Here is a 24,026-nt window from a genome sequence, read left to right on the forward strand (position 1 = left end):
CCAGGAATACATAACCCTTGCTTATGTGTGTGAACCTGTAAAACAAAACCACAGTTTCAAAGCCCCGTTGTTCCACTGCTTTATGAACATGTCACGTGACGTGCCTCTCTGGTAAATCTTCACTTCTGCCAATGTCAGATCCATCTTGTTACTGCTGAAGCTTTCTGTCCTTGGAATGGATGATCATGTTGTTTCCAAGTCCATGACAACGGCGGTGCAATGGCAGGGCTGGCGCCACCCATAAGCAAAGTACGCCACCGCGTAGAACGCACTCTTGCTGGGGGCGCCGCTCTGGCCAGGCTTAGCATTAGGACCTTTTTATCCGTCCCGCAGCGCCGCCTCCTAGCTAATTTATTCACTTCACTTGCCGCTGAGGTAAATGCAGAGAAGCGCCATAATCTCGCACAGGCGCACTGGATACAGTAGTCTGCGCCCGGGCCGCGTGGACTACTGGCAGAGGCATCGTCGAGCGAAGTGCGCATGTGCCGTCTTCCAGCACACCTCGCTCGACGATGCCTCTGCCAATAGTCAGCACGGGCGCAGACTACTGTATCCAGTGCGCCTGTGCGAGATTACGGCGCTTCTCTGCATTTACCTCAGCGGCAAGTGAAGTGAATAAATTAGCTAGGAGGCGGCGCTGGGCAGGGAGGGGATCTGTGCGTGACACTTTTGGGGATCTGTGGGTGACACTTTTGGTGATCTGTGGGTGACACTTGTGGGGATCTGTGGGTGACACTTTTGGGGATCTGTGGGTGACACTTCTGGGGATCTGTGGGTGACACTTGTGGGGATCTGTGGGTGACACTTGTGGGGATCTGTGGGTGACATTTGTGTGGATCTGTGGGTGACACTTACACTTATGTGTGGATCTGTGGATGACCTGGTATGTAGCTGGAGGGAGAAAACGTGGCCTTACCACAATGAAGGGTACAGTCTGTATAAATAGGTGGGCGACAAAAAGGGGCGGTTCAAAGGGCGTGGTCAATAGGCAGAGTCAAGGGGGGCAGCAAAATTAGCTTTTGCCTAGGGTGGCAAAAATCCTTGCACCAGTCCTGTGCAATTGACGGGTCCGTAGTCCTGCGTACAGAATCCTCCCTCATCTATCAGTGCATGCACTTATACAGTGAATCTGCTGTGTGCATGCTCCGATAGATGAGGGAGGATTACAGCCCCATCTACTGCACCTGGAAGTGACCTGTTGGTCCACTACATGGACAGGAAGTTTCAAAAGTAAGAAGATGGACGTGGTATTGGCAGAAGTGAAGATTTTCCAGAGAGGTTTAAAAAGCAGCAGTTCCACAGTGCTTTGAAATTATTTTTATATTGGCAAGTTGTTTTGTTTGACAGGTTCATACACGCTTGTATGGGGGTTATGAAGTCCCAGAAAATTCCTTTAAGGGCTCATGCACACGGCCTTTGCTTGGCCGTATTGCGGAACGGAAACACGGATCGGAAGCCCACGGAAGCACTATGGAGTGCTTCCGTGGTGTTTCTGTCTGTGCCTCCACACCGCAAAAAAATAGAACATGTTCTATTTTTTACGGTGCGGACGGATCACAGACCCATTCAAGTTGAATGGGTCTCGATCTGTCCCGGCCGCCGCATGGATGTTGCCTGTGCATTGGGGACCACAAATTGCTGTCCCCAATGCATGGAACGGCCGCACAATGGCCGTGTGCATGAACCCTAAGGAAGATTATAGAGGTTTTATGAGCCTTTTATATTGATCACCTGTCCTCAGAATAGTCCATCAATATCTGATAATAAGTGGTGGCCCAGCACCCTGCACCCCCGCTGATCAGTTGTTCTGCAGTAGCCCCACTGTTAGAAGTTAGCATCGGGACTACATAGCTTTGTTTATTGTGTGTAGTGGATGAAGCTGGTTATTGCAGCATTGCTCACAGTCCTGCAGTCACCAGCTCTGTCCACTACACACAATGAACACAGCGGTAAAGGGCCTGAAGAACAACTGATTACTGATGGCCTATCCTGAGGACAGGTGATCAATATAAAAGGAATGGAAAACCCTTTAAAAATTATTCTATCCCTCATCTTTGGCACTAATTACTAGTGAAATGTTACCCTGAGTTCTTTGAAAAAGATATGTTCCTTTCTGCAGACTACATTAAAATCTTAGGGTCACATTTATTAAGACCAGGGTTTTAGACCCTGATCTTAATAAACCCCGAACGTGTGAAGCCTGTGCCCGTGCTGTGGACCGCAAATTGCAGTCCGCAATGCACAGGCACCGTCTGTGGGGCAGGCGCATGGGGATCGCAGACCTATTCACTTGAATGGTTCCGCGATCCTAAAGTTCCGCAAAAAGATAGGCAAGTTCTATCTTTTTGAGGTGCGGGAGAACGGAACGGAACCCCAGAAAGCACTCCGTAGTGCTTCCGTAGTGTTCCTTTCTTCCGTTCCGTACCGTTCCGCATCTCCAGATTTGCAGACCCATTGAAATGAATGGGTCCGCATCCGTGATGCGGAATGCACACGGAACGTGCCCGTGTATTGCGGATCCGCAAATGCGTACCGCAATACGGCAACGGGCATCACACGTTCGTGTGAACGAGCCCTAAGCTGGCGGTGGATCCACCAAAGTTATCTAGAGGCACTGGCCCGCTCCGCCCACTTTTTTAGACGTGGCGTAATTGCGGAGAAGTAACAGATTGCGGTGCAACTAACCCCTTAATTTTTAAAAAAATTTACACATACCTGGATCTATAAATTCTATCCCATTGTTGTTCAGGTTTAAAATCTCAAGATTTGGAACATCTTTAAACTGTTTTGCTTGCAGTCGCTTGATTTTGTTGCTTGAGAGGTCCAGTTTTATAATATCTGGAGAAATGTCAGTTGGAACCTGCTGTAATTCTGAAAGAATGAAAATGACAATATTATTGTCCGAATTATGGACAAGGATGAGACAGTTCTATTAGGGGCCAGCAGTTCTACGGAACGCACGTGGCCGGTATCCGTGTTCACCCATTCAGTGTTTCAGCTTTCTCAAGCAAGTAGTGGTAACATTCTTTTCGTTTTGCATTTTGTAGACCGGGTATGTTCAGATTAAACATACCTCCCAACTATCCTGGATCCAGAGGGATGGTCCTGGATTTTGGCAGCTGTCCTATGGTCCCTGGAGGGCTGCATCATGTCTCATTTTTAACTTTATATGCATCCTGAGGATGCAGATACTGTTGAATGCAATGATGAAGCAGGCAGCCATTAGCATCCAGCTCTACCATTCCCAGCCATGCTACTGTGTGGGAGCACCAATGGGGCATAACTCTGGGGGCTCTAACGGGGCATTCTTACTGTGAGGGGCACCAAAGGGACATTCTACTTTGAAGGGGGCACTAAGGGAGCATAACAACTGTGTGGGGAACTATGGGGGAATAACTACTGTGAATGGGGGCACTAAGCCATAACTAATTGTGGGGCACTAAGGAGGGATAATATTGTGTGGGGGCACTGACAGGACATTCTTATCTTGAGAGGGCACTAAGGGGGGTATGAAGTGGGCATAACTACTGTGTGGGGACTCTAAGGGGGATAACTATTGTGTGGGGCACTTACAGAGCATTATAACTTTGAGTTGGCACTAAGTGCCCCCAGACAGTAGTTATGCCCCAAAAGGGGCATACGTACTGCATGGGGGCACTAAGGGAGCATTCTATTGTGAAGGGGGCACTATGAGGGAATTGGGGGGAGATAGAAGTATGGCTTATTGTAACAAAAAATGTGTTGCTATGCAAGGCACTAATCTTGTCCCCTCGGTGGGGTACTCGGCATTTGCTGTTGCACATCAATGTAGTGGCAAGTTGGAAAAAAAATCTACATAGGGTGGAATTGGAAAAAAACACACAATTTCGCCACAGTTTATGAGTTTTGCTATTACGGTGTTCCCTGTGTTGTAAAATTGACCCATGCCCTTCATTCTCTGGGCCAGTACAATTACAGTGATACCAGATTTGTATAATTTTTTGGTGTTTTAATACTTAAAAAAAAAAAACTTTGGAAAAATTAAATTTTTTCATCCCTATATTCTGACCCCCACAATTTTTTTAATTTTATGTCTACAAAGCTGTGTGAGGGCTCATTTGTGGGATAATCTGTACATTTCATTTATACCATTTTGGGGTGTGTCTTTTTTGGTTATTTTTTGTTCAGTTTTTGGGCAGAGGTGAAGCGCCAAAATAACAGATTAGGCTTCTTTCACACTAGCGTTAGGCTTGTCCGGCAGAGGAACAGCCTGCCGGATCCGTACTAACGCTTGCTCACATGTGCTGCCGGAAGTCCGGCCCGTGCCCAATTCACTATAAGAAGAGCTATAGTGGGAGGAGATGTTATCAGTGATTTATTGCATTGTGTGTATAAATGTAAATGGAGAGATAGCTGTCAGTCACTGATAACACCTCCCTTATCGAAAAATGTTAGAAAGCAAAGATATACAGTAAATGTATAAAATATAGGTTTTACTGAATCTTTTGCCACACAAATATATATCAATCTGCTTGGTTTCAGGGGCACTGAAGGAGCATGATACTGTGTGGGGGGCACCAAGTGATCATCCTGCTGTGAGTACGGCACTAAGAGGGTATCATAATCATACTCTGTGGGGGACACTAAAGGGGTATACTGTCTGATGGACACTAAGGGGTATTAATATTGTTAGCCCTAAAGGGACATTCATATCGTGTCGGGAAGCACTAGGGAGGCACTATAACTATGTGGTTAGCAGAAAGAAGCTTTTTGTAAAAAAAATTATAAAATTAACTGCAGGGCAACAGGCCATTTTTTGTGGTTCGGACCTTCACACTACAGCAGACCCAGGTATGTGGACTTTGACAAAAAGTACTTGAGTACCCCTTATATAGATCATAATGAATATATCATAATGAATATAATTAAACAGATTTTTGCCAAAATTGGGCAAGAAAACATTTCCCCAAAGATATATGAACTAATTAGATCCAGTTCTTGGTGCTAAACGTATTTTAGGAATTATAATAATTAGCCATATTACATACCTTTCCTTCTGCAGTCTAGTGTTGCAGTTGGATATAGATACGTATGACAAAGTGTTGAATCCACAGAAGGTTTGGTGACCTTGGATCCTTCTAATGGTTTAGGTCCTCCATTTTCTTCTTGGCATATTATTTGAGGTGTAACCTGTTTCAACTTTTGACCTTTCAATTCTGCTGGGTTCTCACACTTGGCATAATTTCCAAAATTCCTGTTTCGTGGAATCTGTAGTAATGTTACAAGAGACTCCAGCTCACAGTTACAGTCCCACGGATTGTCATAAAGCCGAAGGTAATTAAGCCGTGGCATTTGGATAAATACCTCCTCCGACAAGATTTTGATCCGGTTATGTTGCAGCAGAAGAGTTGTCAGACTTTTTAACCCGAAGAAAGCCTGCGGCTCAATTTTTCGAATTTCATTTTGTTGCAAATCCAAACTCTTTAGAATCTGAAACTTCGAAAATGCGTTATCTTTTATTATACGAATTCTGTTTCTCGCCAGCAGAATGTGTATTAGATCTTCTGGCCAATCATCTTGGACAGTTGTTTGTTTCTTCTCCTGACAGTCCAAATATTTCTCATTGATATATGTGTATATATCACACGGTATTCCTGGAGCATAGCGCTTAACAGTACTAGAGTTTTTTTGGGAGTTGTGGGATTTGTCATTGTTTGCCCGGTTGTTTCTTCTTACCTTCCTAAACTCGGATGCTTTACAAAAGAAAAGCAATATTATTAGGGTGACCACTTGCATCCTGACATCCAGCTGGCTCAGATTTCCAAGTGCTGCAGTGAAATATCTTTCTTCAAGCAGAGATCACAGCTGGGAGAGTTGGAAGCCCTCTACTGAAAAACAAGAGAATGGAAATGTAAACTTTGATTAGACATTTCAATAGAACATTACAATGCATACTTTAAAAGCAAAAGAAAAGAAAAAACGAGTTCTGGAAACAATCTAACATTCATACACAAAGTTACACAGTACATGATGGTTCTAATTAGTTTGCTAGTGCTCACCTTTTGAACTCTCTTTACCACGAACATTTTTGAGAATTTGTGCAAGATGAAAAACTGGGATTTGCAGTTTGGAATAAGTGGATTTGTGAAAAGCTCAATTTGTGCTATTCATTGCTGTAAAAAAAAAACTCTACAATGGGATCTACGTACGAACATTACCATAGGTATTAAAGGGAACCTGCCATCTTGAAAACAATCGGGTACATTTATCAAACTAGTGTAAAGGGAAACTGGTTTAGAAGCTCTGAAAAATGTAAGGTGGAATCTGATTGGTTGCTATGGGCAACTAAGCCAGCCTACATTTACACTGTTTTGATAAATCTCCCCCAATGGGCAATCTATGGGCAGCATGCAAGGCCTAGTTCACACTACAGTTATCTGGTCAATGTTTTCCATCAGCGATTGTGAACCAAAACTAGGTGCGTGTCAAAAACAGAAATCTTTTTATTGTACCTTATCTCGGTGTAGGCTCCGCTTCTGGGTTTGGCTCACAATCGCTCATGGAATTTACAGATCAAATACTGACCAAACACTGAGTGACAGTGGCCTAGTGGAGCATGAAAAGCTAAACAGATTGATCTATAATCTTGTGGCAAAAAGAGTCAATGCACTTATACAATCTGTATTTTATTCATTTAGATTCCTGCTCTTTCTATACTTAGGAGTCCAGTGGGTGGCCCTACTCAGTGATTGACAGCCTTCACACTATCTATGACTACTAATCCCAGAATAAGCAAAGATTTAAACTAATTAAACACAGGTTCTACTGAATCTTTTCCTATAAACTATATATCAGTCTGGTCAACCCTACCTGCACTATCCTGTGCGGAACACAATTTCTACTGCACATCTGATGTGACCTGTTCCCTTTTAACCCCTTCAAGACCAGTATTCAGTAGAGCAAGTTGAATGTTTTCTTTAGTTGGAGAGGTATTTGTCAGCTATGGAAGGCCGTGCAAGTTTACCTTAAAGGGGTTGTCTCACTTTAGCAAATGGCATTTATCACATAAAGAAAGTTAATACAAAGCACTTACTAATGTATTGTGATTGTCCATATTGCCTCCTTTGGTGCTGGCTGGATTCATTTTTCCATCATATTATACATTACTCATTTCCATGGTTATGACCACCCTGCAAACCAGCAGCAGTGGCCGTGCTTGCACACTATAGATAAAAGCGTCACCAGAGAGACCGGCACTTTTTCCTATAGTGTGCAAGCATGACCACCACCGATGGATTGCATGGTGGTCATAACCATGGAAACGAGCAGCGTATAATGTGATGGAAAAATGAATCCTCCCAGCAAAGGAGACAATATGGATAATAACAATACATTAGTAAGTAGCTTGTGTTAACTTTCTTGACATGATAAATGCCACTTGCTGAAGTGAGACATCCCATTTAACTCTGAGGACTGATCCTTCTCATTGTTTTGCATTATTGTGGATCCTCTGGCAGTTGGGACTGGAACCTGAACACAGCACAACAAGTTCAGAAAGACTTTAGGGTGAGTGAAACTTTAGGAGTTCTTGAACCTTGTGGACCATAATCTAAAATCTGTAACAGGGCTTCTGACTTACAGTGTACCATTTATGATACTATTGTATTAAGTAGACTAAACGTCCCTTTACACGACTCAGCAGGCAAATATTGGGAATAAAGTGTTTGTACCCGATAATTGCCTGTTCATCAGAGGATATGAGGACAAGCAATCGCTGCTGTAATCTCTCATCCCTACAAAGAATCATTGTTTCTGGGCAGCAGGTCAGTTTACACAGAATAATCTACTGCCCAAAAAACAGGTATTGGTGTCCACATCAATGATACCTACACCCGATGGACACGGGCTCGTTCATCGGGTAATCTAAACCACCTTTACACAGGGTACCTATTGGTAAAAAGTGTTCCTAGTCATGCATGTGGTGTCTGGTCTCTCTACTTCTCTCTTCACATCCTCCCTTCTCCTTCCCCCTCCTCTCCGTATAAACAGTGGCGTAGCTATCAGGGAAGCAGGGGAAGCGACTGCTTCGGGGCTCGAGCTCAGAAGGGGCCCCAGAGCAGTACTAATGTTTTCATTAGATCTAGGGCTGCCCCTACTCACAACTGCTGCACTTTATAGAAGCAGATGCCACTTACAGCAGCAGTGATGGAGCTCCTCCCACTGAAGGTCCTTACTAAGTGAGAAGCAGATACAGTATAATTGGCGTCTTCTCCTCCTCCTATGGCCGTTCTCAGGCTGGGATCCTCAGTACTGGCACACCACTTGCCAGTACTGATTTCAGTTTTTTATTGGCTGGCAGCTTACTATGAGATCAGCTGCCAGCCAATAGCAGAACTTTATGGGATCAAGCTACTGTAGAGCAGGCTGGCTGCTCCAGCACTCAGAGCTCTAGAATGCCTGCCCCCCCCCCCCCCCCCCCATGTGTCTTGTTCTCTGACCCCCCATAGCAGGTTACTGATTAACCCCTCCACTGCTGTCACTGGATGGTACAGAGGGGTGATGGCACCTACTTCTCCAGGCTGCCTGTGAGGACCAGACATCAGCTGTCTACAGGAAAGGTAAGTGTCTGTGTGTAGAAATAGGTGTATAACTACTTGTATGTTCATGTGTGTGTATGTGTATATATATATATATATATATATATATACTGTAAGAAGGTAAAAGGAATCTTCGTGGATGATAGGTACTGACACTGATGTTTTGAACCAAGAACTTGTACTTTGCCTCTGTGCTACACCCGCTAATCCTAACTACCAGAGCAAATCCCCACATTTGGTGGAGGATGCGTGCAGTTGCAGTGAGTCTGGCGTGAACGTCGATGTATTTGTTTTGATTTGCATTTTTGGGCACGGTTGTATGTCGTACATCAAACCAGCGGTATTACAACCCGTACCCCACGACAAAATGGAGGCTGTTGTGAAGGCCCTCATGGAAGCTAATCTACAGCAGTGAGAGACCAACCTGCACCAACGGGAGGCTAATAAGCAACAGCAATAGACCAACCAGTTGCTGCTACAACATGTGATGGCTTTGCAGACAGCAGAAGCAACCCCAAGCGTCCACGATGCCAGGAAAGCATTCCGTGCAGCAATCCCTAAGATGACACCCGCAGACGACATCAAAACCTACCTGGCGATGTACGAGAAAGTGGCCACCAGGGAAAAGCTGCCCCAAGACCAGTGGGCTGAGGTCATCGCTCCTTTCCAGTCCCAACGCGTATATTTCGAATTGCCGGATGATCAAGTGACCAACTACCCGAAGGTAAAGGCTGAGATTTTGGCAAGACTGGGGGTAAATGTGTTGGTTCAGGTCCAGCAGGTACATCAGTGGGGGTTTAAGCCTGCTGAGCCCACGAGACCCCAGTATTATGACTTACTCCACCTTTTGCAAAAGTGGCTACAGCCTGATGTGCTGAGTCCCACGGCTATGCTGGATAGACTATTGGCTGACATATTCTGGAGGGCGATGCCACCCCCTCTCCAGCTCTGGATTGGCCAGGTGTCTCCTGGAAATGATGGACCTGGTGGAACGCTATGAGGCCACTAAGAATCTTAAGGGGTGTTCTTTCAGGAGGGGGACAGGTAAACCCCAGAACTTCCCACCCCAGGTCCAATGGTATGAGCCGGTGAAACCCACCTGGGAGGTTCCCACTATGGGCCGGACCCAGGTAATCTGCTGGCGGAGACAGGAACCTGGCCATGTAAGGGCTGAGTGTCCCCATCGGGTTGAACCCATGGACACTAATTGTGGTACCCCGGAGGCTCTAGACCACTTGTGCCAGGTGGAAGTGGGAGACACTCAAACTGAGGCGCTGCTGGACTCAGGGAGCTTGGTGACCCTTAGTAAGGGCTACCTTAGTGCGGTCCGCCGAGTATACTGGCGGGAAAGTTGAGGTGATGTGCATTCATGGAAACTTAAAAGACTACCCCACAGTGCTGGTGTCTCTAACCACGGTAGCCGGCAGGTAGACCCACGAAGTGGCGGTCGCCGCAAATTTGCACTACGAACTCATAGTAGGGAGAGACTTTCCGAGTTTTCCGGCCCTATGGCCGGTTGTGAGAGTGACTGGTACCCCTGAGTCAGGGGTGAGCCCAGGAGATTGGCCTTCTTCAGGAGGACGGCCAGAACGCTGGGAGCCTGAGGCCGAAGGGCCAGCGGTAGGGGTGACCGCCACCTTGTTAGAAGAGAGGGAGACAACCCTGCGTAGGGTAATGGTTGGAGATGTGGGGGAATTGCCACTGGGACCTGAGTTGGCAGACCTCAACGTCTCCGGGGAGAATTTCAGTACAGCCCAAAGCCGAGACCCAACCCTATCCCAGGCTTGGGAGAATGTGGTAATAGTTGATGGGGTACCCCAACAACCTGGGGCCGAGTCGATGTTTCCCCATTTTGTGGTCGACCAGAATATGCTATATCGGGTGAACCCATTGAACAGTTGGTGGTGCCTCGGGCTTATCGAAAACTCATGTTAGAGTTAGCCCACCAACATGTTCTCAGGGGTCATCTGGGACTGCAAAAGACAAAGGAGCAGATACTACAACGGTTTTACTGGCCCAGTGTGTTTAGAGAGGTGGATGACTTTTGTAAGCCTTGCCTGACCTGCCAAACAACTAGCCCCTAACACCTGTTCCACAGTCCCTTAGTGCCTTTCCCGATTATCAAGACTCCATTTGAAAGAATCGCTATGGATCTTGTAGGTACCAACATATCTTGGTAGTCCTAGACTATGCCACTCTGTACCCGGAGGCGGAGCCACTGCGACATACAGTACAGACCAAAAGTTTGGACACACCTTCTCATTCAAAGAGTTTTCTTTATTTTCATGACTATGAAAATTGTAGATTCACACTGAAGGCATCAAAACTATGAATTAACACATGTGGAATTATATACATAACAAACAAGTGTGAAACAACTGAAAATATGTCATATTCTAGGTTCTTCAACCACCTTTTGCTTTGATTACTGCTTTGCACACTCTTGGCATTCTCTTGATGAGCTTCAAGAGGTAGTCCCCTGAAATGGTTTTCACTTCACAGGTGTGCCCTGTCAGGTTTAATAAGTGGGATTTCTTGCCTTATAAATGGGGTTGGGACCATCAGTTGCGTTGAGGAGAAGTCAGGTGGATACACAGCTGATAGTCCTACTGAATAGACTGTTAGAATTTGTATTATGGCAAGAAAAAAGCAGCTAAGTAAAGAAAAACGAGTGGCCATCATGACTTTAAGAAATGAAGGTCAGTCAGTCAGCCGAAAAATTGGGAAGACTTTGAAAGTGAGGGCTATTTGACCATGAAGGAGAGTGATGGGGTGCTGCGCCAGATGACCTGGCCTCCACAGTCACCGGACCTGAACCCAATCAAGATGGTTTGGGGTGAGCTGGACCGCAGAGTGAAGGCAAAAGGGCCAACAAGTGCTAAGCATCTCTGGGAACTCCTTCAAGACTGTTGGAAGACCATTTCAGGGGACTACCTCTTGAAGCTCATCAAGAGAATGCCAAGAGTGTGCAAAGCAGTAATCAAAGCAAAAGGTGGCTACTTTGAAGAACCTAGAATATTACATATTTTCAGTTGTTTCACACTTGTTTGTTATGTATATAATTCCACATGTGTTAATTCATAGTTTTGATGCCTTCATAGTCATGAAAATAAAGAAAACTCTTTGAATGAGAAGGTGTGTCCAAACTTTTGGTCTGTACTGTACATCGGCTAAACTCATAGCAAAGGAGTTAATAGAGATGTTCTCCAGAGTGGGGCTACCTAAAGAGGTTCTGACTGACCAGGGGACCTCTTTTATGTCCAAGGTCCTGCGGGAACTCTGTAAGTTGCTGAACATCAAGCAGATACGGACGTCCGTCTATCAACCGCAAACTGACGGCCTAGTAAAAAGGCTTAATTAAACGTTAAAAACCATGTTAAAACGAGTAGTGTCTAAGGATGGGAAGGACTGGGACCTCCTTCTGCCCTATCTTATGTTTGCAATGCGAGAAGTGCCCCAGGCCTCTACTAGGTTCTCGCCCTTCGAACTTCTATATGGCAGACATCCACGTGGTCTGTTGGATATAACCAGAGAGCCATTTTTTTTTGTGTCAGCAACAGTTGCTGTTTGACACCTTGATACTTAGTATGGCTATAATAGCTGATCCGGGACGACTCTTACTGGGAGCAGTCAAAGTGCTGGGTGGGTGACTACTCCCCATGTTCCAGGCTGGGTTTTGCCAGGCATAAAAAAAACAACCAGCACTGCCAGGTGGAGAGGATTACCTCTGTCTGACAGTGGAGCTCAGGAAGTCTGTGTGCTGTGACCTGAGGGCTGTGTTGGAATCCGCGGCTTGAGCCGGGCTGTGAGGGCTCAGACCCCTGTGAGGGCGAACAGGCCGCCTAACGCCTGCCTGTAGACTTGAAAGAGCAGAACTTCCAACAAGGTGTGAAGTAACACCCAGGAGAAAAGGTGACTGTTTTGTATATGAACTTTTCATTTGTGTGAATGATCACCAAGCAACTTGCGTTTTTGTTTTGCTTTCACGTGTGAATAAACACTGATGTTTTGAACCAAGAACTTGTACTTTGGCTCTGTGCTGCATCCGCTAATCCTAACTACCAGAGCGAATCCCCACAATACAGTATATATGTCCATATATGTGGTGAGTGCGTATGTGAGTCTGTCCATGTATGTTGTGAGTGCGTCCATGTATGTGGTGAGTGCGTGTATGAGTGCGTCCATGTATGTGGTGAGTGCGTGTATGAGTGCGTCCATGTATGTGGTGAGTGCATGTATGAGTGTGTCCAATGTATGTGGTGAGTGCATGTATTAGTACGTCCATGTATGTGGTGAGTGCGTGTGTGTGCGTCCATGCATGTGGTGAGTGCGTTTATGAGGGCGTCCATGTATGTGGTGAGTGCGTGAATGAGTGCGTCCATGTATGTGGTGAGTGCGTGTATTAGTGCGTCCATGTTTGTGGTGAGTGCCTGTATGAGTGTGTGTATGTAGTGAGTGCCTGTATGAGGGAGTCCATGTATGTGGTGAGTGCCTGTATAAGTGCATCCATGTATGTGGTGAGTGCCTGTATAAGTGCATCCATGTATGTGGTGAATGCCTGTATAAGTGCATCCATGTATGTGGTGAGTACTTGTATGAGTGCATCCATGTATGTGGTGAGTTTGTGTATGAGTGCGTCCATGTATGTGGTGAGTGCTTGTATGAGTGCATCCATGTATGTGGTGAGTGCGTGTATGAGTGTGTCCATGTATATGGTGAGTGCGTGTATGAGTGCGTCCATGTTTGTGGTGAGTGCCTGTATGAGTGCGTCCATGCATGTGGTGAGTGCCTGGATGAGTGTGTCTATGTATGTAGTGAGTGCCTGTATGAGTGCGTCCATATATGTGGTGAGTGCGTGTATGAGTGTGCCCATTAATTTGGTGAGGGGCCTTGCACAAAAATTTGCTGTGGGGCCCAGTCAGTTCTGCCACGCCCCTGCGTATAATCCTCTATGCGATGATGTTAAATGATCCTCCAGTGAGCTTGGTTTCAACAAGGAGTTATGGTTTATCACAAATGTTAGAAAGAAATCTAGTTTAGGAAAGAAAATGGTGGGGGGTAGCTGATAACTCCAGAACAAGACTTTTTTTTCTGATGAGATATATTACACTCATATGATATTATGAGTGCGGGACAATAGCCCCAAGGGCGGCCCGACGCGCACAGCATCATGGTAACCTATGATGCTGTGCGCTCCCGTGCGCACGATGTATGCTGCTCTAGGACATATGGCTCGTTCACAGACCGTATGTCTTGGAGGGCATACGGTCGTGTGCATGAGCCCTAAGAATGAGAACTGATCCTTCTCATTGTTTTGTACAGTCCTGATCAAAAGTTTAAGACCACTTGAAAAATGGCAAAAAATCATATTTAGCATGGCTGGATCTTAACAAGGTTCCAAGTAGAGCTTCAACATGCAACAAGAAGAAATGGGAGTGAGACAAAACATTTTTTGAGCATTCAATTTAATGAAAACAACGAATAAACTGAAACAGGCTGTTTTTCAGCTGATCAAAATTTTAGGACCATGCCTTTAAAAGGCCAAATCTGTGCAAAGGTGTGGATTCATTGTCATTTTCTGTCAGGTAGTCACACGTTGTGATGGCAAAGGCAAAAAAACTCTCCCTTTTTGAACGTGGTCAGGTTGTTGAACTGCATAAGCAGGGTCTCTCACAGCGCACCATGGTAAGACAGTCATTTGGAATTTCTTAAATGATCCTGAGGGTTATGGAACAAAAAAGTCAAGTGGAAGACCCAAAAAAATGTCATCAGCACTGAGCCGGAGGATCGAATTGGCTGTCCGTCAAGACACTGGACGATCCTCGACCCAAATTAAGGCCCTTACTGGTGCTGACTGCAGCTCCATAACCATCAGACTGCATCTGAGACTGAAGGGCTTCAAAAACAAAAAACGTCTTCAAAGACCTCGTCTCCTTGAACGTCACAGAACTGCTCGTTTGGACTTTGCAAGAGAGCACCAAACATAGGACATTCAAAGGTGGAAGAAAGTTTTATTCTCTGATGAGAAAAAATTTAACCTTGATGGTCCTGATGGTTTCCAACGTTACTGGCATGACAAGCAGATCCCACCTGAGATGTTTTCTATGTGCCACAGTGGAGGGGGCGCCATAATGGTCTGGGGTGCTTTTTCCTTCAGTGGAACAATGGAGCTTCAGGAAGTGCAGGGGCGTCAAACGGCCGCTGGCTATGTCCAGATGTTGCAGAGAGCATTCCTCATGACTGAGGGCCCTCGTCTGTGTGGTAACGACTGGGCTTTTCAACAGGACAATGCTACAGTACACAATGCTCGCAGGACAAGGGACTTCTTCCAGGAGAATAACATCACTCTTTTGGCCCATCCTGCGTGTTCCCTTGATCTAAATCCAATTGAGAACCTTTGGGGATGGATGGCAAGGGAAGTTTACAAAAATGGATAACAGTTCGAGACAGTAGATGGCCTTCGTGCGGCGGTCTTCACCACTTGGAGAAGTGTTCCCACTCACCTCATGGAAACGCTTACAGCAAGCATGCCGAAACGAATTTTTGAAGTGATAAACAATAACGGCGGAGCTACTCATTACTGAGTTCATGTTTGGAAGTTGGATTTCTGTTTTGGGGGGGTTTAGTTTTTTTTTGGAGGTGTGGTTCTAAACTTTTGATCAGCTGAAAAACAGCCTGTTTCAGTTTATTTGTTGTTTTCATTAAATTGAATACTCAAATATTTTTTTGTCTCACTCCCATTTCTTCTTGTTGCATGTTGAAGCTCTACTTGGAACCTTGTTAAGATCCAGCCATGCTAAATATGATTTTTTTGCCATTTTTCAAGTGGTCTTAAACTTTTGATCAGGACTGTATTATTGTGGATCCTCTGGCAGTTGGGACTGGAACCTGAACACAGCACAACAAGTTCTGAAAGACTTTAGGGTGAATGCAACTTTAGGAGTTCTTGAACCTGTGGACCTTAAACTAACATCTGTAATAGGGTTTCTCAGTTACAGTGTACCATTAAATGTATCTTTATTTAATCCCTAAGCAATTTTCTATTTGATTAATCTATATATATATTATAACAACATAGTAAGCACATGGGTAGTCCATGTCTTTGGAGTAATCAGACACAAATTGTAGAATAAATGTCAATGTGTGCGTATATGTATATACTGTATATACACTCACCTAAAGAATTATTAGGAACACCTGTTCTATTTCTCATTAATGCAGTTATCTAGTCAACCAATCACATGGCAGTTGCTTCAATGCATTTAGGGGTGTGGTCCTGGTCAAGACAATCTCCTGAACTCCAAACTGAATGTCAGAATGGGAAAGAAACGTGATTTAAGCAATTTTGAGCGTGGCATGGTTGTTGGTGCCAGACGGGCCGGTCTGAGTATTTCACAATCTGCTCAGTTACTGGGATTTTCACGCACAACCATTTCTAGGGTTTACAAAGAATGGTGTGAAAAGGGAAAAACATCCAGTATGCGGCAGTCTTGTGGGCAAAAATGCCTTGTGGATGCTAGAGGTCAGAGGAGAATGGGCCGACTGATTCAAGCTGATAGAAGAGCAACGTTGACTGAAATAACCACTCGTTACAACCGAGGTATGCAGCAAAGCATTTGTGAAGCCACAACACGCACAACCTTGAGGCGGATGGGCTACAACAGCAGAAGACCCCATCGGGTACCACTCATCTCCACTACAAATAGGAAAAAGAGGCTACAATTTGCACGAGCTCACCAAAATTGGACTGTTGAAGACTGGAAAAATGTTGCCTGGTCTGATGAGTCTCGATTTCTGTTGAGACATTCAAATGGTAGAGTCCGAATTTGGCGTAAACAGAATGAGAACATGTATCCATCATTTGATGGCTACTTCCAGCAGGATAATGCACCATGTCACAAAGCTCGAATCATTTCAAATTGGTTTCTTGAACATGACAATGAGTTCACTGTACTAAAATGGCACCCACAGTCACCAGATCTCAACCCAATAGAGCATCTTTGGGATGTGGTGGAACGGGAGCTTCGTGCCCTGGATGTGCATCCCTCAAATCTCCATCAACTGCAAGATGCTATCCTATCAATATGGGCCAACATTTCTAAAGAATACTATCAGCACCTTGTTGAATCAATGCCACGTAGAATTAAGGCAGTTCTGAAGGCAAAAGGGGGTCCAACACCGTATTAGTATGGTGTTCCTAATAATTCTTTAGGTGAGTGTATATTTAGTGATAAACAGTGAGCAATGTTTCTTGTTTGTAATGCAGGTTTGTAAATTGACTCCTTACATACTTAAAATTACTGTCAACCAAGACATTAAACCTTCTTCTCTGTCTGTTTTCTTTCACAATACAGGGGAGGAAACAGAGGATGTGTGATAGAAAAATGGCCCTGGACAGCAAGACAGCAGTATTTATTTTGGTTGTTCTCTTTATAATCATTAGATACTGCACATTTTGCCATGAAACCTGATGTAAGGTTCATGATTTAGGCCAAAATGTTGCATTAAACCCTTACTCAAAAGATAGCTGTTGGCTTTGCCAACCTCCCTGTGAACATACATGCTCAGTCTGCACACTTGGCTGGAGACAAGCCACTGCCAGACACCTCTCTGAGAAGCTTTTCTCTCAGCAGAACAAAACTTGTTGAAATCAGACACAATTGATCCTAGTGAAAGGGGTTGCCGAGGATTGTGATATTGCTGGCCTATCCTCAGGTAAGGTCATCCATGTCTGATTGGCGGTTTTCTGACTCCTGGCACCTCCAACAATCAGCTGAGGCTACGACGGTCCATTGAGCACTGCGACCTCTTCCTAGGCTGGTCAAATCATGTTTATTGGTCACATGGCCTAGGTGTAGCTCAATCCCATTCAAGTGAATAGTCTTGGGTTGCAGTACCAAGCACAGCTTACCTTGAGCACCGCAGCCTCTTCAAACATGATCAGTGGTGTATCCAGTAGTCAGACCTCACAGATCAGATACTGCAGACCTATGCTGAGGATAGGCCATCAATATCAAAATCATGAGAAACCCCTTTAAAGAGGACCCATTAGCTCTCCAGAGCTGTATTCCTCATTAAAGGAGTATGTTATTTCAAGTTATGCCCTATCCACAGGGATTGTCGAGAAGATGCACTGCTGCTGCATTTATCTCTATGGGAAAGCTGGAGAAAGCTGTGTACAAGCACTCAGCTATTTCTGGCAGTCCCATAGAAATCAAAGGAGTGAAAGCACACATGCTTGACTTGAAACTTCATTCATTTTGGTAATCCTCTTTATAACAGTAGTTGTAGAATTGGGATAACAGCATTAACGCTTGGCTGTTCTCTTGATGGGATGAGATAAACATGTAAGAGTACTGCATTCATTACTGGCTCTCTGAGTCTAAATTGATTAGTGATATTCTAATATGATATTGATGACCTATCAGCATGGTTCCATACAGATGAAAGGGGTGCTGTATCCTTCTGAAATGTCGCTGATGCTTTTTGGTGCAACCAGGAGCAATTTTTGTGGCTTTCTCGCCATAATCTCACTCACTAGTCTCTGTAGCTCAATCACAATCTCTAAGTAATTTCTGTAAGGGCTTCCAGATCAGAGACCTGTCTTTCCCTCTCTCTGACACCATGTTGCATAGCGGTTCCACAGGCTCTACATGGTTTCCAGTCACTTTCAGGCCTATGTTTCTCTCAGAGCTCACTAGCATGCTCCTCAAAGGTTGTCTAGGCCCAGACTTCAGTGCAGTCTCACAATAGGTATCATTGACACTCCTGCACTTACAATGTACACACTCATTACAGAGGCAACAAATACTCAGTTATATGGATGAAGCTCAACTCCACCTACAAATGCTTCTAGAACCACAAAGTCTCCCATCAAATCATAATGCAGTGCACCTGGAAAATGACTTCTTCTGATTGACAACTCCTCCTCCTGCAGGATGGCATCTAGGAATATTGTTTCTGATTGAATCAACTTATAAAGGAATGGTAACACCGCTGAAAAGGTTGCTTGCCAGCTTCTACTACTACACAACAGGGGTCCCCAGACTCGGTGGGTACAGTAACATAAACATCATCATTTCATTCCAAGCACATTAAAGGGGTTGTGTCATCTCAGACTTTAATAGCATATCACTTGGATATGCCATCAAAGTGAGATAGATGCGGCCTTGTAGTCCTCTCATACTTCCTCCCTGAAATATCCTCATGATGCCTGGACATGCTGGGGGTGATAATTAGAGATGAGCGAATTGACTTCAGATAAAACATCTAAAGTCGATTCTCATAAAACTTTGTTTCAATATTGTACGGAGCAAGTATGTAGAATGTATTGGCTCCAATGAGCCGAAGTTATTACTTCGTGAGACTTTGCGTAATAGCTTCATAAATTGATTTCTACTGTAAAAAAAAACATTTCCCGAACTCGGGTTTGGTTCCAAGTGGTACCTTGGAGTTGTTTCATCCGAAGTCGATTCACTCATCCCTAGTGATAATCCTCTCTTCTTATACCCCTAGCTGAAATGCTCTCTGATATCCTATAATAAAGACCTGGACATGATGGGATTTGTAGTTCACTTCTCCACATATATCACATTATATCAGCCTCAACATGCTGGGAGCTGTAGTTCTCTCTTCTTATACCCCCTCTTGCTTGGATTTCTCATAATAACAGTCTGAACATGCTGGGCGTTGTAGCCCTCTCCTCTTATACTTCCTCCCTATAATGTGCTCTGCTATATCATATTATATCAGCCTCAACATGCTGGGAGTTGTAGTCTTCTCATTATAGCCCTCCTTCCTGAAACATCCACTGATATCCCATAATGATAACCTGGGCATGCTGGGAGTTGTAGTCCTCTCCTCTTATACCTCCCTGTAATCTCTCTTGACGCTGGTATATAGATTATGCTTTCCATTCTGTGTGTTGTATCGTCACCCACTGTCCCGGGTATGGTGTCCTTCTTTTGGGGGTTATGAAAGCGGTTACCCTAAGCTGTTATATAATGGATGAACTACATGTAGGGTTGCCACTTTTGGCAAGTGGTTTACCAGACAGGTGGCAACCCTAGTGGAGACCCGGCACCTCGCTGATTAGCTGTTTTCAGCAGCCTGGATTCAAAACAGTGGATGGAGCCAAAAGCAAAAGGCAAAATCCACTGTGCAGTGGTCTTGACGTTGCCACCATACTGCAGCTTATAACGGGGTGGTGCTGCCCCTTTAAATTATTTTATCCATGGTGATGGATCATGTGATGGACCATGTGGTGAGCGCAGTGACGTCACCGCAGGTCCTTTACCCAGGTCCTGAAGAAAGAAGACAGAAGAGAACCCGGGCTGCATGAACAAGTGGATTAAGGTGAGTTAAAAAATTTTTTATTTTTTTTTAACCCCTCCAGCCCTATTGTACTATGCATTCTGTATTAAGAATGCTATTATTTTTCCTTATAACCATGTTATAAGGGCAAATAATACAATCTACACAACCCCGAATATTATAATATAATATCATATTTGTGCCCAATGGTGACTATAACAGTGAAGCACTGCGCTTCTTGCTTGGGTAAAGTCAGGATGCAAGTGTCTGTTTCATGGCTATGCTATACTTAAGTGCGGTCCCAGGATAGGATTGAGGGTCACATATAAAAGTGACCGGACCATGCTGTTAGTCTGTTCATTTACATGGTGCAGTCTGGAAGAGGTTAAGTAAGAGCCAATGGTCTGGGTACTCTGTGTCGGCACCTGGACCAGTGGCTGTAAGTAACAGAACAAACATGCCCCCCAGAAGGAGGAAACCCTGCGATCGTAAGTGGGCCCCAAATATATGGCGGTTAACCAAACTGATGTATATTGACAAAGTGTGGTCAGGAAGTGGTTAAGGGCCTCTGCAGTAAGGTACTTTGACAGTCACTAAAGGGTTAACCCTTCTGCACCCTGCCACCAACATTAGTCATAGACACCTGTGACATCACAAGCACGTGTGTCATAAGGGAAGAATCCTTGTAAAAAGCTGGCGAGCGGCCATATTTGGTGCCGTACTTGATGGCCTGAGGACCTTGAGCTTGACTACCCCTGCCCACCGCACCTTGACGAAATTTGGAGGTTCTAGCAGGAAGCCCATCGCCCAATGGGAGGAAAGGGACATCCGCCTAGCGAACCAGATCAGCCCGGCTGCTGCACCCACCCTTACTATTTATGTGGCAGTCACATAGTGGCATTACCCTCTAAGCCCAAGGGAAGGGCAGCCCTCCAGCCATGGTTCCCTAGAGGTTTCCTCCACAGGGGGTTTTCCTCTCCTGAGTGCTGGAGGGTGACTCTCCGTGAGTCGGGGGTTTGCCATTTTTTTTATTTTAAATAAATTATTTGGCCATTCATCCCCCAATTAATGTGTTCTGTGTCTTTATTCTGTGTCTTTTTTTTTTTTTGCTTTCTTTGGTTTCAGGGGTGCATGCATGATTTGCTCAGGGAGGAGGTTAAAGGGGTATTCCCATCTGGGACATGTAAGGTATATATTGTTAGGATGTGCCATAAGTGTCCGATAGGTGTGAGTTCCACCTTTGGGAACTGCTCATATGTCCAGAACAGGGGTCCGAAGTAAAAGGAGAGCACATTGTGTGTCCTCTCCATTTATTGCTATTGGAGTTCCATAACAATGTTTGTGGATGTCCCATAGCAGCGATTGGAGAACATGCAGGACAAGCCGCGGCCACCTCTCCATTCATCACTATGGGACTTCTTAAAATCAAACCAGTGCTCAGCTATATTCTGAAGTTCCATAGCAGTGAATGAAGGGTGGCCGCACATGCGTGACTTGCTGTCTGTACACCTCGGGGGCATCATCCTATGGATATGTAATACATGTCCCAAATGGAAATACCCCTTAGAAATTCATCATGAAATAACAAAGATAGAAAAGCAGAGCACCTTTGCACTGAATGAGAGCAGTCGCTGGTGACGCAGAGGGTCAATGACTCTTCAGGTGAACGCTGTGGGGTGAATGGATCAATCTTCTACAGCAGTATTATGGTGTTGAAAAGTTGTAAATTTAGCTGCATGTCCCATTTTGTACCTACATTGGAACAATGCCTCGCCTAAATATATAAATGCCTATTATATATGTAATATTAGGGGATTACATAAAATAAATAATAACACCCCTCCCCCCTTCCTTGAGGAATGGTTTCTCATTCATCAAAACTATCTACCGGTAAGACTGTCTTCATTGCTCATAGCAACCAATCAGAAATCAGCTTTCATTTTTCCAGAGCAGGTAAAGAAATGAAAGCCAAGCTCTGATTGGTTGCTAGGGGTAACAAAGACAGTCCTTGGTAAATGAGGCCTAAGATGTACGGAACAGATTTTTTGCATGTCTGTATCATCACAGTACAGCAATAACACCACAAATCCCACTCCCAGTGCCCTCGTTGTGCCCCTTTACCATAAGTACTAGACTGAGCCCTCATACATTTAGTCAAGTGTCTGGGATTGCCCTCTTAACTGCCAACCATATATAGTGCCAGCCACACCACTCCTACAGATCTTACAATTGTGGGCCCCTTGTGCTATCCACAGTGTCCCCATTAGAGATAGTGAGTGACAACGCCATATAAGTACCGACCAATGCCCCCATAAGTTTAATCTGCTGTCTCTGTAACTGGTAGCCATAGTTCCCCAAGAAATCCCAGCAACACTGACCCCCACAGGTGTTATCCACAGTGATGCCAGGGGTGATATCCCCAGTGCCCCTATAACTGCCAGCCACTGTACCTCCATAATTGAAAGCCACTGTGCCCCCAAACAGCCTGCCACTGAGTCTCCATAAGTGAAATCCTCAATGCCCCTACCACTCCCAGCAATATTGCTAACATAGGAGCTATCCAGACTGATCCAAAAGGTTACAACCATAGTGCCCCTACAAATACTGGCCCCTACTAGCCACTATGCCTGTCTAACAGAGCAACCACAGTGCTACCATAAGAGACAGCCATTGACAGTGCCATATTAGTGCCAGTCAATGACCCAAAACCTTTCATCCATTGCCTCCATAACTGCTTGCCATAGTTTCTTTGTTCCTCCACAAGTGCTAGCCACCACTCACTACAAATGCCAGTCACAGTTCCCCCATAACAGATAAATGTGCTATAAATCTCTGGCAAAACCCTCTAAGTTTCCACCATATCCATAGTTGTTCCATAATTGACAGCCATAGTTCCCCACAAGTGCCATATCCTCCTCCAGAACAGTTTTTAACTTTCGGATGACTATTTGTCCTCTTTTTTTTCCCAGACATGTACTCTTACTAAGACCTTAAAAAATTGCTCAGCCGCAATCTATAAATTACCGGAAATGCCTGGGATTCTCAAAGAGAAAGGGGATGGGAGTGGGGAGCACAGCAGGACGGGCACTATAATCGACTGATGACCTCACCTTCATGTGATCAGTGCAGGAGGGGCCGGAGCTCTGCAGTGGAGGGGAGAAGTGGGAAGTCATCTTCAGTATCGGACTGGGGGCTGTGACACAGTGAGGGGTTGTGTCTGGCAAGGTGGGTATTTTCCTCCCAGCATGTGCGGCTGGGCTGGTTTCCAGCCAGGTGAGGTCAAATACCAGACCAGAGTTTAAGTGCCGGTCCGAGTTTTGGCAGCACCTGGCTGTCCTTAAATAGGCAGCTGAGCTCAGCAGAGTTGTCGCTGTTTTGGGGATCTGAGGCTTTGTGCCGTGCTGGAGGGCTAAGAGCCGCATGCTGGGGAAACAGGCCCCCTAAAGCCTGCTGTGGACTACTGGAGGCAGATCTGCCAGCAAGGTGACTTGTGTTATATGAACTTTCCATTGTGTGTGAATTAACACCAAGACTGCAAAGTTACGTGCTATTTTGTGCAATTGCCTCGTGTGAATAAACACTGACGTTTTGAGTTAAGAACTTGTATTTTGCCTTTGTACTGCGCCCGCTTAACCTATCTACCAGAGCGAAACCCCACAGGGCCCACTACTCAGATACATGCCTTCATGGGTACAGGTGAATCCCCTGGGGCCGAGCAAGGTGAGCAACTAGTCCCCCACCTTTGGCACACCTGCCACATGGCAAAGTAGAGTGACTGCATCAGGTAGAGATAGGCAGAGTACAACATCTCAACCAACCTAAACGTCCATATAAAAAAAACTGGATAGATTATTTAACAGTTTATTATTTTAGATGGATTGGGTGGCTGAGATGACTTCTAGACACTGGTGCAAGTCACTCCAGGGACCCCTATAATCAATTACCTTGTAACGTCTTGCTGCTGTTTGCCATTTTGTGAACGGGTAATATTTGCAGGCATATGAGCAGTGGGCCCCACCCTCCCTCTAAATCCCACACCTTTCCTCCATACTTCTAAAAAGTGGCAATAAGTGTTAAAAATTGCAAACTATAGCAGAAATATGGCACACACCATAATTGCAGACTTTTTTACACCCT

At 45.0% G+C, this 24,026-nt stretch overlaps 2 protein-coding genes and 1 long non-coding RNA gene across 5 annotated transcripts in view; 2 read left to right on the plus strand and 1 right to left on the minus strand.

Annotated features, from left to right (window-relative positions):
* The window catches only part of FBXL13 (F-box and leucine rich repeat protein 13), a 223,045-nt gene that overhangs the window by 89,108 nt on the left and 109,911 nt on the right, over positions 1-24,026 (plus strand). The gene's annotated exons all lie outside the window — the stretch shown is intronic.
* The window catches only part of LRRC17 (leucine rich repeat containing 17), a 48,386-nt gene that overhangs the window by 8,236 nt on the left and 16,124 nt on the right, over positions 1-24,026 (minus strand). For 2 of the 3 annotated variants that reach the window (XM_040412983.1, XM_040412982.1), the window contains 2 exons: positions 5,028-5,867; positions 2,716-2,871 (listed from right to left, as the gene is read on the minus strand). In XM_040412983.1, coding sequence (XP_040268917.1) covers positions 2,716-2,871; positions 5,028-5,775 — 904 coding nt within the window. In that variant the 5' untranslated portion in view covers positions 5,776-5,867. The remainder of the gene's footprint in view (positions 1-2,715; positions 2,872-5,027; positions 5,868-24,026) is intronic. The other variant, XM_040412984.1, reaches the window with a different exon arrangement.
* On the plus strand, positions 894-23,267 carry LOC120982787. Its single transcript, XR_005774969.1, has 3 exons — positions 894-1,054; positions 9,745-9,750; positions 23,252-23,267. It is a non-coding gene; the product is annotated as an uncharacterized LOC120982787 (long non-coding RNA).

The sequence above is a fragment of the Bufo bufo genome, chromosome 1 (genome assembly GCF_905171765.1).
Source record: "Bufo bufo chromosome 1, aBufBuf1.1, whole genome shotgun sequence".
Lineage (NCBI taxonomy): Eukaryota > Metazoa > Chordata > Amphibia > Anura > Bufonidae > Bufo > Bufo bufo.